Source organism: Pinus tabuliformis, chromosome 8 (assembly GCF_031772625.1).
Source record: "Pinus tabuliformis cultivar Carrire ecotype Pingquan chromosome 8, CPIR1, whole genome shotgun sequence".
Classification (NCBI taxonomy): domain Eukaryota; kingdom Viridiplantae; phylum Streptophyta; class Pinopsida; order Pinales; family Pinaceae; genus Pinus; species Pinus tabuliformis.
In genome coordinates, this window is record NC_142294.1 from 1,491,048,107 (window position 1) to 1,491,064,155 (window position 16,049).

The 16,049-nt window shown below is 37.4% G+C and overlaps 1 protein-coding gene across 9 annotated transcripts in view; it reads left to right on the forward strand.

Annotated features, from left to right (window-relative positions):
- The window catches only part of LOC149241467 (calcium-transporting ATPase 5, plasma membrane-type-like), a 375,751-nt gene that overhangs the window by 42,358 nt on the left and 317,344 nt on the right, over positions 1-16,049 (forward strand). For 7 of the 9 annotated variants that reach the window (XM_089373992.1, XM_089373986.1, XM_089373984.1 and 4 more), the window contains 5 exons: positions 13,370-13,534; positions 13,659-13,707; positions 14,697-14,788; positions 14,912-15,043; positions 15,167-15,256. In XM_089373992.1, coding sequence (XP_089230118.1) covers positions 13,370-13,534; positions 13,659-13,707; positions 14,697-14,788; positions 14,912-15,043; positions 15,167-15,256 — 528 coding nt within the window. The remainder of the gene's footprint in view (positions 1-13,369; positions 13,535-13,658; positions 13,708-14,696; positions 14,789-14,911; positions 15,044-15,166; positions 15,257-16,049) is intronic. The other 2 variants (XM_089373988.1, XM_089373987.1) reach the window with 2 other exon arrangements.

Below are 16,049 nucleotides of genomic sequence, written 5' to 3' on the forward strand. Positions count from 1 at the left end.
AGCGAACTTGTAAGAAGTGCCACGTCTCACTGTTGCGACCTTCGGCTCTAAAAATGCTACTAAACAAACTACAGTCCGTCCTCATCCTGTGACTATTTATGAAATTTGAATCCAATGCTCAAAGAGAAAGTTATGACGATTTTCCCAACGTCACCTGTTTGAAATGGAATTCAGGAGCCTACAAAAACCCTAACTTCCTCAGATCATATCTCCGAAAATATAGCAAACCAAGATCTGAAATTCGGTCACAAGGTACATCAAGATGTTGGCTCAAATGGGTTTTAATTTCAGTTTATGAAGCTTCTCAGAAAAAAATGTTATAGTGAAAATTCCACGATGACCTGTTTGAAGCCACAAAATCCCTACCAGAGGAGGATATGAGGGTCATTATGTATATGAATGTCTTGAGTTGAGAGGGTCCTCAACAAGTGAATGTTGGAGGGATTTTAGGAGCAAATGTTTTTATTAATTATTGACTATTCAATGACCACAACCAATTATGAGTGCCATGCCACAACCCCATAGGGTTTTAGCCACTCACTGGGGTTACTAACTTCAAACATGAATATCTCTCAAACCGTGAAGAATTACTTGGCCTGCCATACATCAAAGGAAACATCTTATCGAGTAGAATCCATCTAGAAGATCCTTGACTCATAATAGAGTAAGTTGTCAAGTCAAAATGCCCATTTAAGATAGGAGTAGCCCCTGGTGCTGCTTGGGTTGACATCAATGACAACCACTGATAAAAAATTTCCCCCTTTGGCATTGATGGAAACATAAATACTCCCCCTACGATCATAACACCTTTTCATACTGCCTTCTCTCCCCCTGACAAACAGCCATCCTACGGACTTGTACACACCTCCACTCCCCCTTTCTACTCGAGTAGATAAGAGAAAGAGTCTAATGAAAACTTGGGAGAATCCCAAGATTTTGGCGAAGATACTCAAATTATTCACGAGGTAATGGTTTGGTAAAGATGTCAGTAATTTGTTCCTTTGTGCCAACATATTCAAGCTTGATATTCTTTTTAGCGATCTGTTGTTTAATGAAATGATATTTAATTGGAATGTGCTTCATTTTGGAATGCATCATAGGATTCTTGGAGATACTGATGGCGCTAGTGTTATCGCAAAAGATGGGAATAGGCTCATCAAACTTGACTTGAAGATCTTGCAAAGTTTGCTTCATCCAAAGAACTTGAGTACAACAAGCTGCTGCCGCGACATATTCTGCTTCTGCTGTGGATAACGAGATTGAAGACTGCTTTTTACTTAACCATGAAACAAGACAACCACCTAGATAGAATGTTGCTCCACTGGTACTCTTACGATCATCAACACTTCCTGCCCAATCTGCATCTGTATAAGCTTGGATGACCAGATCATTTCCTTTGGGATACCATAGACCATATTTCGCTGTGCCCTTAAGATACCGAAGAATTCTTTTGAGTCTTGACGACAATAATATCAGATTCTTTGGTGTTGCTTGGAATCTTGCTACTTGTCCAACTGCCTACATCACATCAGGCCGGGAGGCTATCACATATAAGAGACTACCAATCATGGATCTATACAACCTTTGGTCCACATCCTTTGATGAATTTTCTAAGCTTAACTTGCAACATGTTACCATGGGGGTAAGGACTGGCTTGCAATTTTCCATCTAGAATTTCTTGAGCATTTCTTTGATGTAATTGGTTTGATATATGAATATTCCTTTATCCTCCTGAGAAATCTAAAGCCCTAAAAAGTATTTCAGTTCACCAATCATAGACATTTGAAACTCACTTTGCATATTTGTGTCAAATTCTTTACTTAATCTGTCATCGCAGCTTCCAAAGATTATATCATCCACATATACTTCGATAATTGTTAGGTTATCTCGATCCACTTTCACATAAAGATTGTTGTCAGCGCTTCCTTTCTTGAATCCCTGTTGATGTAGATATCCGTAAAGACGAGCATACCAAGCCTTAGGAGCTTGCTTGAGACCATATAGATCCTTCTTTAATCTACAGATGTAGTCTTCTTTGTCATAGAGCAGAAAACCTTCAGGTTGTTCAATGTAAACTTCTTCCTCCAATTCACCATTTAGAAAAGCTAACTTAACATCCATTTGGTAGAACTTGATTTTTCTCGAGCAATCATAAGCGAGAAACATCCTGATAGCTTCCATTCTGGCAACAAGAGCAAATTTTTCTTCAAAATAGATTCCTTCACCTATGCATATCCTTTGCAGAATAATCTTGCCTTGTTCTTAGTAACCTGTAATCCTTCAACTGTTTTGCTCCCCCTGAACTTGTAATGAAACTGCCATCTTGTTCAAACTACTTTCCTGTCAATTATAGACTTGTGCCATATACTGCTGCATAGACTCCTCCTCTACAAACATTAAGGAGTCAACAAGCCAAATTGTTCAAAATAGTGAGTCACCTAACAAGCCATCTTGACTTGAGTCATTATCTGAAGCAACTGCTAATTCCTCATGACCTTTTGCTTTTACAAATCCTGAAAGCATAACTGCTAAAACCTTGTTATTTGCTTTGTTTTCCTGTACCTGTTTCCTTTTCTAGACCTTCTTGTTTCTGCGATCTCAAGCCATGTGCCCGTAGTTATGACACTTGAAACATTCAATGTTATCCATAGGTGATTCCATCTGATATTTGCAACCGCGAGCACTATGGCCATAGTTATGACATTTGAAACATTCAATGTTTGGCCCATCTAGCACGTATTCTCTTCTAACAAAATCATCGTGGAACCTGTCTTGTGATCCTGCAAACTTGCTTCTATGGTTTTGCAGATAATGATTGTACTTGTCAAAAACTTCACAATTCCTATCCATATGTCCGTAGTTAGCACATAAAAAACAATAACTATTAAATAAACAAACATACTTGGAAGATTTTTCATTCTTCTTTGGAGGTGGTGTTGTAGTTTGTTGTGGTCCTTTGTTCTTGATTGCTTTGGTCTTGTTCTTTGGAGTTGCAACATTCTTCTTTGGCTTTTCACTTTGATCAACTTCCTTCTTAGAATCATCCTACGAAGATGTGGAGCTTGTACCTTCATCAACTGGAGCTTTACCATCTTTAATTGCCTTTATTTTTGCTTCTTCATCTGTCTTATCTTGGAAGTGTTCTTTTTGCGATCCCTTGAGTTTGTTGATCTCATAACGGGTTGCATCAAGTTCTTCTTGCTTTTGAGCAAGATCTTCTTGGAACCATCTTTTCAATATCTTCCTTCTTTTTTCTGCCTCCTCAACCTGTAGCTTGAGAAGAGTGGTCTTCTCTACTTCTCTGTTGATAACCTGTATCTGTTCCTTCTGCTTCTCATTTTCAATCATGAGATTGTTTATTTATACTGAAGATGTTTCTAATTCCTTTTGCTTTTGGTCAACAATGGATATGTATCTTTGATCAGATTCCTTCTTTTCAATTTCTGCTTCCTGCATCTGTTGTGTGATCCTGTTAATCTCTGCAACCGTTGTGTCGAGTTCTTGTTACTTATGTTGGACTTCTCTCTTGAGGTCTCGTGTCGTTGTATTCTTGATTTCTTCCAATTGAGTTCTAAGATTACTAATCATCTTCTCAGAATCTTCATTTTCTTTGATAAGTTCTTTTGCTTTCTTCAATTCTGCTTCCAAAAGTCTTGTCTTTTCCTTTTGACTTTTGAGTTACTTTATCACCTTGATCACTTGATTTTGAAACTCTATTTTACTCATTTCTCCCATTTCTTCATCATAATCAGAAGGATCTGAATTTTCAATAACATCTTGACCTGATTGCTTTGTTGAATAGAGATTATGAAGCTTTTCCCAAAGAGCTTTAGCTGTTGAACATTGACCAACTTTTGTTTTCACAGAATTTGGCAAAACATTCAAAATTACATTCATGGCCTTTGAATTGTACCTTTTAGCTTCGTCGGTAGATGTGCCTCTTGAAATAATTGATTCCCATACTCCATGTGCATGCAAATGTACTTCCATCCTGGATTCCCATATCTAGTAATTATCTGCATCAAAATCAGGGGTTGGTACACAATACTCACTTTCTTCAGATTTTGTTGTACTTGTACCTTCCTTTGAAATCCTTGTAACCTGCTTCTTTGACTTTCCCATCTCTATGCTCTAAAAACTGACTTCTAGCGGTTAAACTGTTACTGAAGGAACCAAGTTCTGATACCAATTGTTGGAAATACTGAGGGGGGTGAATTAGTATTCCTTAGCAATTAGCACTTTTAAATCTTTTCAGAGCATTAGTTAATCTTCAATTATTATTAATGTTTATGCAGTAATAACAGTAAATAAAAGAACACAGTAGGCACAAGAATTTTAGGTGGAAAACCCCCTCTGGGTCAAAAACCACCGAACGCTTTTCTAATAAATTCTTTAATCTTTAGCCCCAACTGAAATGAAAGCAACAACTTCCTAGAATTCTAGAAAAGCATTCTTTTCTAGCTCGCACTGGAAGGACGCCTCGACGCCCTGGTTTCTTCAGTAATCAACTGAATGGATGCCCCAACACCCTAGCGAGCCACAACTCGCCCTAGCACCACCCTACCACCTTGAAGTGTTCACAGGCCCCAACCTATAGGCGACTTCATTCACCTACCTAGCACCACCCTACCACTCTATAAAGGCAAAAATTAACTATAGAAGTGTGGACTCCCGTACCAGGGACAATGATAAACAATACAATATGATTTACAATGATTTTGACCAAACACCCAATCACACTATGACCTGCAACCCAACCATGACATCATCCCAACAGAGACTCATATACCTCCCAATAATGCCTTTTTGACTCTAGGCAGATTGACTCTTTTACAATAATGACTCTTCCAATGATGACACTTTTACAACTTTACAATGATGACTCTTGGCCTTGACACTTCTTCACAATATACGGATGGCTGTCATGTCTTCAAAGGATGTCCCACTGCAATGCTTCCTTTGATTTGATACTTCTTCTCTTGAATTCTTTGTTGAAGTTGTACTTGAATCTTCTTTTACCTGCATGCCAAATTTGTCTGGCGAAACCAATCCCAAAACAAAACAAAATACCCTTTAACTTACCTCTGCCTGCAAAACACATGTAAGTGCATAATAATGAATAAATACAAATTAAAATTACAATGCATACATGAAGTGTGCTTTCCACCTTTGTTGTTGACTTGTTGCAGTAGTAGACAAAGACTCCCACTCTTGATATAGGCCTAGACTCTATGCAAGACTATATCCAAAACTTACCTAAAGATATATACAATAAAAACTGATGACAAACCCTAGACTTGTGATGGACCAAGTTCTAAGCACAACAACAGAGACCATTCTATCAATTATAACAATACAAGTAACATGAACTTACAACATCATATAGATTTAGTAGACTTGGTATAGCATCAAGAATATGTAGCATCAAATGTGTAGTATCAACAATTGGACATTCAAAATGTGGTATCAAAACTAACTGTGACATATAGAGACATAGAGATATAATCGAGACCCTATATGTACTTACCTTGTCCTGCAAAAACATGTCAGAGATGATACTCATATTTCAAATGTAAACATTAATCATACATATCTTGCTATAGGATACTTACCCTTGACTGTTGATGTGTGGTCCTTACTGCAGTGATCCTTGAATGCATGCTTTTTCTTGCCTTCTAGGAGCTCGATATTGAATCTGTTGTATCTATATAATTTCGGAACTCCAGTGTCTGAAATTTCATCCTATGGTAGCCCTATGAGTCCTATTTCCAACCCCACAATTTTGATCAAGATTGGATTCTTCAAGAAAGCGTTATGCCCAATCTCCCACGATGACCTGATTATAGATAGGTTCAGTAGAGCGAACTTGTATGAAGTGCCACGTGTCACTGTTGCGACCTTCGGCCCTGAAAACATTACTCAACAAACTATAGTTCTTCCTCTTTCTGTGACTATTTACGAAATTTGAATCCAATGCTCAGAGAGAAAGTTATGACGATTTTCCTAACGTCACCTGTTTGACATGGAATTTGGGAGCCTGCAAAAACCTAAATTCCTTAGATCATATCTTCGAAAATATAGCAAACCAAGATCTGAAATTCAGTCACGAGGTTCATCAAGATTTTGGCTCAAATGTGTTTTAATTTCAGCTTCTGAAGTTTCACAGAAAATAGTTATAGTGAAAATATAGCAATGACCTGTTTGAAGCCACAAAATCCCTACCAGAGGAGGATATGAGGGTCATTATTTATATGAATGTTTTGAGTTGAGAGGGTCCTCAACAAGTGAACGTTGGAGGAATATTAGGAGCAAATTGTTTTATTAATTATTGACTATTCAATGATCACAATTGTTAAAATTGGCAATTAGGGCTAAACTCCATGTGGGTCATCTTATTAATGGAAGCTGATATTTTTCTTAGATCCCTCTCATCGAGAGGTGTAGGATTGATCTAAAGATCATCCGATTCTGATAAGTATTCATGGAGATATGAATTTATTTGTGTTATGGGACAATTCATCAAGGTCGGCCAACAACCAAATAAACCCCACTTGTGCTCAACGTTTTAGTATAAATAGAGGTGGCCTTCAAGTCATTTCAACACACTTGGGATCTCTTTCTCTCTACTTGTCTTTGGGTTTTAGTAGGAGGAGAGATCTTAAGGGATAACGCTGCCATAATCCATAGAGCAGAAACCGAAACTGCCAGAACTGCCGGAATAGCCAGAACTGCTGGAACTGCCGGGAATAGTTAGAATTACCGAAACCGCCGGAACTGCCGGGAACATCTGGAATTGCCAGAACTGCCAGAATTGTCGGGAACAACCGAAATTTCCGAAACTGTCGGAACAGCCAGAGCATTTGTCTCCGAAGGAGAGCAACACGCAAGGGACAACTAACATTGGGACAGTTGTATGGTACTTAGCAATAAATACACCAAGCATGCAATGTTACAGCGAGCATGCAAGGGATAGCTAGCATGCAATAGCGAGCACGCAAAGGACAAAAAGCATGCTAGGGACAACAAGCAAGCTAGGTACAACAAGCAAGCAAGATGCAGCCAACACATAGGTCAGTATGGCAACATGGTGCAGCAATAGCACATAATGCAGTATAGTGATGGGTACGGTCATGATTAATGAAGCATGATGAGATGCAACATAGTGATGATAGGTGCAACATGATGACGAAATACAACACAACAATAGGTGAAGGTGTCACCTTGGAGAATCAGTTGAAGCAGCATGTCTTCAACTGATCTCATGTATCATCTTCTTAGAGATGATTTATGCTCTTATCTAGATAAGTCAAAGTGTTGAATTTTGTTGTAAACGTACTATCTCTCTCTCTCTCTGCTGAACTATCGAAGAATATATAAGAAGAATTGATCAAGGGTTTCCCCACATTGGGGTTTGTCCTTGGCTAGCGCCACATCTTGTGTCCTCTTGTCTTTGCTTGTCTTCTACGATTTATGTTTATGTTCTATCTGCAGTTTACTTTAATGCTGATGTGATTGCTATTCTGGAAAAGATATTGAGCTAAATATGAAAATTGAAATAAATTGATCTAAGCATAGAACATACCTAAAATTTAGCAACAACCAATTATGAGTGCCATGCCACAACGCCATAGGGTTTTAGCCCACTAACTAGGGTTACTAACTTCAAACATGAATATCTCTCAAACCGTGAAGAATTACTTGGCGTGCCATATATCAACGGAAACATCTCGACGAGTAGAATTTATCTTGGAGATCCTTGACTCAGAATAGAGTAATTTGTCAAGTCAAAATTCCCATGCAAGATTGGGGTAGCCCCTGATGTTGCTTGGGTTGACATCAATGACAACCACTGATCAACACCTGGAACCCTTACGCTGGTCACTGCACAATGCTTGCACTGGCCCTATGACGTCTAGCCCGAAACTGCCTTTGATGAAGTCGTTATGCCTATCTCTGCTGAGGAAATCGCTTCTCCAACACTGTGGAACCTCTGCCTGATCTCTGAAACTAAAAACGATTTTTCCTCTAGCTATGTCGAGTTGCTCTTCTAAAGCAACTACGCAGTCCTCTGCACTGCCCCATTGGCAATAAATCGACCTCTTGCTATTGCCTCTACGGATCTGGAAAACTTCCTTCGGATCACTGTCTCTGCCCCTCACTGACTCTGCTTCGATCTCTGGCTCTTCGACAAGTGTTGCTGCTCTCTGGAAGTCGATCTGCCAAGGAAATCAAACTTCTGGTGTGTCTTCTCCAAGTGCCGATTGACTTCTTCTTATAATCCTTTGTTGGGACTCCAACGACCAAAATTAAATCTTTATCAATGACCAAGATCATCTTGAAGTCGATCGGTGTGAATTTCTAGACTATTCTCACCCTAACTTAATTAATTCTGATTAATTAACCATATTCCCTAAATTTAGACTTAGGAAATATTTAAAAAACGGTTAATAATCTAATTAAGCCATCTCTAGGTGGAATTTCTAGAAATGATTTATAGCTTTTGGAGATCTCATATATTCTAGCCTCTCCACCAAATTTCGTGGCTAAAACACATCCGACGCTACAAAAACTAACACATGCAAGCTCCTAAAGAGGCAAAACAATGTCCTTCTAGTCAAAACACATGCCTAGAAGACCTGTCGAAAGTACAAAAGTACTTGACAGAGCTACAAAAATCAACATGAGATTTAGTGAGTTGAGTAGACATTGTCTACATCTTTTCTCTAGACCAGTGAACATTCTTTATTTAGATTTTTTCTTTTTTTACGTTGTTAAATTACAAAAGAAAATAAAACACACAAATTAGCTTGTTCATAAGTAAAAAATATTCATAACTAATACACTCAACGGAGGCAAATGTCCATAACAAAATTCTTCAAGTATCTAAACTATGGTGTATGGTGTTGACAAGTTATAGGATATATCCATGATGTTTAAAAACCAAGTTCAGTTTATATCAAAGGCCTGTACTAGGTTGAGTTTCTAATGCTTGGTGGGTTTCATCTGATGCTAAGAGTCATTGGATCTGAAGGTTCTAAAGTTTTTGGTCAGTGTAGAAATTCTTTGTCTTTGCTTGGCTGGTGATCAATCAGGATCTTCCTCTCGAGACTTTGTTGGCCAAGAATGGCCTGTCAAATGAACTCTACTTGCCTGGCCTAAAGGTGGAAATTGTGAAGCACATCCTTTGGAAGTGCTCTTTTGCAAAGTCTTGGTGGGATCAGGTTCAGTTGTAGTTGGCAAGCAATTTTCAGGGCATCTGCATTGGAGGGCAGTGTTGTGTTAGGATTTCGGATTTGTGATTTGGGATTCTTTGGCCTGTGTTTGGCATTGCTTGTGAGTTTCAACATTATTTGTTCCTCAGAAATTTCGCTTCTTTGTCTTCTTTTTTTTAGTTATGGAGAGATGAGGTACATATGGTTGCTGGAAAAAGGGACAATATTGATTAAGGATGCCAAACTGTTAGATTCAGTTGCTTATTTTGACTTCATAGTTGTATTAGTTGCATTAAAGAAGAAGATGTAAATTCCATTGTATACAACCTTCCATTTTATTTTCTTGGTGCTAATGTGTGTGTGTGTGTGTGTATATATATGAAGTTTTTTAAAAAGAAAAATAGCTAAATTGTAGAATGTGATGGGATGGTCACTAGGAAGAATTATAGAAAATGAATTTCTTGCAATGTTGCGAAAATCGTTATCGGGATAATATCGGCGAGGGAAATAATAGGGAAAAAATCGTAAAAATCGGGAAATAATCGGGAAAAAAACGTAAAATACAAAAATATTCATTTTTTTTCCAATTTTTTAAATATCTAAAGAATCTACAACATAAAATAAATACATTGACACATAAATATGATAAAAGAACTAATATATAAGATGTGTAATATCATTTCTAGTGCTACATCACACATAACAATGAGTCATGTCCTAAATAGGAAGTCCTGACTCCTGAGTCCCAAGTTCCTAACTCAACCTCGAAATATCAACAAAAAATATAATAATGTATCTCATATCATGAGTCATAATGTCATATACAATGAAATGAACCAAATAACTAATACTACTGATTTCTTTTCCCCCTCTTGCGAGAAAATGCAATAGCTTTCCCTTTCCCTCTAGATGTAGATATCAGTGGAGTTGGCAGTGGACTCTGTTGTGCTCTAGAAGCTGAAGAACTAAGAGCTACAGGAGGTAGACCACGTCCTCTATTGGTGGCAGGGGTAGCCTGGGTAGGTGGTGTCACCTCCTCCTCCTGTTGCTCCTCCTCCTCCTCCTCCCCCTCTATGCCTTCCACTATCTCCTGCTCTAACCAATCATTGGCAGACTCCATGAGAGGCTTCTTGGCCTCAACCCTCCATGCAACAGTGGTGTCAATCCCATCCAATGAGATGGCCTCCATATTAGGTATCCTCTCAAGTTGCCTCACCCACAATCGAATATTGTAGTAGACGTAGACCATGTCATTAAGTCGTTGGGACTCCAACCTGTACAAAGATCATAAAATAATAATTATAAAAAAATATTGTTTAATGAATTCAAAAAATTAATTGGAAATTTGCCATATTTTAAGTTTTAAGTTTAACCTGTTGCGCTTCTTGTTGTGTATTTTTTAAATATGCTCCAGTTGCGCTTCTTGTTGTGTATTTTTTCAAATACACTCCAGTTGCGATCGCATCTTGAGGAGCTACATGTTTGGCTGAGGATTCGAATGGCAAAAAAGCTTTTGCAGATGGGGTACCTTGGCACGATACATTCTCCACCATGCATCTACAACAAAATTACAAATAAAATTTTAAATAAACATAAGAAAAAAAATTAAATTTGAAAGTTGAAGCAAAGTATGAAGTTATGAACTTGAAGAGACGATGAAATTTGAAACAACTAAAAAATACCTGGCATTTTAGTTGTCCTATCAGTCGCAGCCATTTCAAAGCTAAATGTGCCACCTGCCATCGTGTATGTCTCAATTTCTTTGGAGATTTTTTCACGTTCCGCTGGAGATCGCACAATCCTCTGAACACAAGTTAAGAATCCATCCATGATCTCAACATCAAATACGAAACCACATGGGTAAGAAAATGCAGGGTTCAGGTAGATTCCTGCAGCATGAATGGGATGATGGAGTGTGTTGTTCCATCGTTCATCAATCACTTCCCATAGGAGTTGTTTCTGAAACCCCTCATCTCCCTTATCATCACTTATCATCATAGTAGGCCCGAATGGATTCTTTGGCCCTGTCCATAGCCTCATACAAATAGCACATTGCAGGCTTCTCACCATCAACTAATTGAAGAACCTTTACCAAAGGTTCAGTAATGGTGCACACCTCTTGCACTCCTGCCCAGAAGTCTTCTTGGTATGAAACTAATCTGCATATGGCCTCTCCCTCTGGTTTGCGGCTCATTGTCAAAGCACACCACTCCTCTGAAAGAAACATTCTTTTCACATCCCACATAAAATTCAAGAGGGATTGAAGAGATATGAAACTAGTGGCAAATCGTGTAATGACGTGCTGCACCAATTCCTTATTGTTGGTGAATTTTCTCATCAAGGTAAGCACAGATGTATGATTATATATAAATTTTGTAATGTTTTTTGATGAGTCAACAATATCTTTGACAAAGGAAATTTTTCCTATGTCCTCCAACATCAAATCAATACAATGTGCAGCACAAGTTGTTCAAAATAAAGTAGGATGCCTCTCCATAAGCATCCTGCCAGCAGCAACATAATTTGCATCATTGCCCGTTATGACTTGGACAACATGTTTTGCACCCACCTCCAAAATAAACACATCCAACAAATCACAGAAAGTTTTTGCATCTTTGATATGTGAAGATGCATCAACAGATTTCATAAACATTGTCCCCTTGGGACAACTAACCAAGAAGTTTATAAGGGTTCTCCCCTTTTGGTTGATCCAACCATCTGACATCACAGTGCATCATGTTTGTGCCCATGATGCCCTAAACTCCTCCAATCTTTTGGTGCAGTCAACCTTTTCATCTTGAAGAATCCGGCCTCTAAATTCATCATAAGAAGGAATTTTGTACCCTAGGCTAACAGTTGCAATAGCATCAACAACAGGCTGGAAAAATGGATTATTCCTTGCAACACTGAAAGGAATATCATTCCAAAGGAGAAATTTGCCCAACAACTTGTCAGCTAGTTCTTTCTCAGTTTTTTTAGGCATTGAAGTGATAGATGGTTGTGAACCAGGCATGGTTCTAGGAACAAAAAATGATGAGGCAGGTACCGGGTTGGTTGTAGATATTGATGCTGAAGTAGAACCAATGCCACTTCCATGTTCACCTGAGCCTAACACCCTCTTTGCTAGTTGGTTCTTCATTTTTTCTTTGGCTTCTCTATCGTGCTCTAATTTTTCCAATGATCTCATGGCTCTTCGGATGATTTCAGGATTTGTATGTGCAAAGCCCTACATCAAATCCAAGGATTTGTGCAAGGTGATATTTCAATCTATAGACCCCCCTGACATATGATGCTCACACAACTTGCAACTCAAGTTTATTCTATCAAACCTTCCATAAGGTTCACCAAATTCTCACAGAGGGTCCAATTTCCTTGGCATATTTGTAACTTGGTTGAACTTTTGAGTTTTAATATAAGATAAAGTTTGAACTTTGAAGTTGAACCTATGGCACAATAAAAATCGCAAGTTACAAAAATAAAAAAAAAATTACATACATGATACAACACATTGAATTTTTGACAATTTAACAAATAAGAAAACCTCAACTCAATCCAAAATGAACTCTCTCCACTCTATGCAACAAAAATGAAAAAAAAAACACCATCAAATCCACTCAAAAATCTTTGATGAACAATGGGTTATAGAAACCCAAGCAAAAACAAGAAAAAAACCAAAACAAAATGACCAACTTTGGTGTCTATACTTGGAAACCACGGTTTGCTGGAGAAATTTGATCCAAAGATGAAGTTCTCTTGCTTGGGATGCTAAAATATCCAAGTTTCCTCCTCCTCAGCTTCCAATCCACGCTGCTGCCGCTGTTTGTCCAAAATGAAAAAAAAAAATCGGTTTTTGGCTTATAAAATCCGTGTCCGCCACGCCCATGATAAATTCAGTTCGAATCATGATTTTTTTGTAATAATTGCGATTATTTCAAGTTATCGCTATCATTTCGTGATTTTTTGCGAAAAGAAATGACGTAATAGTTGGGCAATAATATTGCCATTTTCAAAAAAACTGTGATTTTTCAATATTATCGTGATTTTCGCAACAATTTTCTTGGCATTAGCTAATTGAAATATTTAACATGTGTGGGTTTTTTTGTTTTTCATCAAATTTCATATTTTTCTAATCAATGTCTCACCATGCACATACGCAGAAAGCAACATTGGCTCTGAATGCATCTCGCCGGTTTAGGTATACCTTAAATCTGAAAAGGACAGATGAAAGAACACAGATTATGAGAAAGATTAGAGCCAGTACTCAGATAGATGAAGAAGAACAGATTATGATAAAGTTTAGAGCCAGTGTTCAGGCTGTAAGGGTAAGTCATCTGTAATTGTGGTTTTTGTCATTTATTTCTATAAAATAGAAATGTCATTTTAAGCATACAACATTCCTATAATCTTGCAACAACATTCCTAAATCCTTTATTTTCATTCTTTCAGGCAATTTATCTCTTCAAGAAAGGTATGCTAGAGCCAAAGATAGAGGAGGGTATGCGACTTAATTTTGTTTTGGTTTTAAAGCAGTTTAATCCTTCATCTGCAGGCTTAACTAAAGTCTAGAAATTGATATGCTAAACAGATGACATTGGTGATGAGTTGTTGAAGAATCAGGATAATTATAGACTGTAATCATTCTGGCCAAAATGACTGATATGTCTTCATGTGTCTATGTGTGGTTAGAATTCCATGTATCCCATCTGTATTAAGTGTTTTTCAATTGCCTAAAATGGACAAGACTTGTGTTGTCAAAAGAAGAAACTGCAACCTTCTTTTCAGCTTGCATGTAGAATTCAAAAGATATCATGATGGCTTATTCTTTTTCATTTGTCCCTGAAATAGAACTTCATGGAATTTACTAGAAACCCATGACACTTTATTGAAATATATTGTAGGTTTTCCACACTTTTTTTTCATTGTTGTGAGGGGCTTTGGGGTCATAGTTCAAGATTATTGACAAGCATGGCTGTAATTTTCAGCTTTGCCTGAATAAACAGGGTAGATAGTTTCTTGTATGCTGTTTGCAGTGATCATAATGTGCTATGTGACTCCAGCACAAATTTTTTTTGGTAAGCTTGGCGGGACTAAATCTTCATCATGTTCAATAGATCACTGCGATCGGGGCGGGAAATTGAACCGGTGACTTCACATCAAAAAGTGTTTTAATAGAGCACCCGATCACTGTCTATCCAAGACCTCATGGACAACTCCAACACACTTTTGGAATGAATAATAGTTACATTTAAAATCATGCATCTAGACTTAGTCTTATGTTTGGTGCCATTTACCCAGATTTTATCTTGTCATGATCTCAACATGTTTTGTGCTTTGGCTCTAATTTTGTAATTGCCATACATATTGCTCCATAGAATAAATCTCTTAATTAGATGTGCATAGTAAATGATCTCGAATGTCTTTCCATTTTGCGATTAAATCACTATGACTAACTATTTAAAACTCGTGAAATATTGCCATTATTAGAAGCCCTCCCAGACGGATTTGGAATTGGACCAGTAACGCTTGCAAACTTGGTTAGAAAACGTGATATTAATGCTCTAGAGCAGAAGGGAGGAGTAAGTCGAGAAAGAAATGAGATTTTTGATTTTGTCTGCAATCTCAGTTATGATGATTTTAACTTATATGCTTTATGTTCCTGCCGAGTTAGTAATTGCAGTGAGAACCTGAAATCTTAACAGGTAAATCGAATAGCCAATCTATTACATACTGATCTTGAGAAGGGTATTAAAGAAGTTCCAGAAGAAATTCAACGTCGAAGGAATGCATATGGAGAGAACTCATATCCACGCAAGGCTGCACAAAATTTTTGTGTAATGTTTTCTTTTGCATTCTTCAATATCCAAAGTGTGTATTTGCTATACAGAAGTATTTTTAATCCTGTCTGAATTTGGCGTTGTAGTTATTTATATATCTTAACTTCTATCATTTCCCAGGATTTTGTGTGGGAAGCATGCCGGGACACGACACTCATCATTTTGATGATTTGTGCAGCCTTGTCACTGGTGATGGGCATGAAAACTCAAGTAAGTTATAATCTTATATTACGGCCCATGCGGTTTTAGATTAATTCTTGTATATTCTGGAAAATATTTGTCCAAAATGGCCATTTAAATGGCACCCCCTTTAGTGTTGATTATACTCCGTTGCTTCTGTGGCTTGAATTTTGCAGTCTAACACATGATACATCAAATCACGAACTTTAAACACTTTGATTTTTTTTAAGATCTATGAGGAACGGTTTGTGTTCTCTATGTTAATCTAAGGTTTTGCTGATTCATTTCATCCTTCAGCCCCATTGCCATGGATCTTTTGTCATTTGATCCACATTTATAATATTATCTCATCTATGTCACAAGTTGTATATCTATTCACAACATCTATATTAGGTATTATTATTACATGCATGAGAAATTTTATATATAAGCTTATGATTTTCTAATGGTGTTATTGTGTGGAGAGGCGTATTCTACCACCCAATATGAAGAAGATGTGTAATTCCTTTTGTGGTCAACCTCGAGTTGACATGTGTCTCTTTCGAAATAAAAATAACATGTTCTCTGCATAAGAAAGCATGTTGGCTATAATAAAAAAACAAAATATATTCTAAATAAAAAACAATCTCGACCATAATAAAAAACAAAACGTTTCCTAATAAAAGTCAATGTCAACCATAATAAAAAATAAGAATGAATATACATATTTGGTTATTTTTTCTTTGTGTACGGTAAATGGATCCTTTCATTAATAAAAAAAAGTTACATATAGCTTGGATTCCAAAAGAGGACTAAAATCCAGGAGTTTCTTGAGACTAGCAAG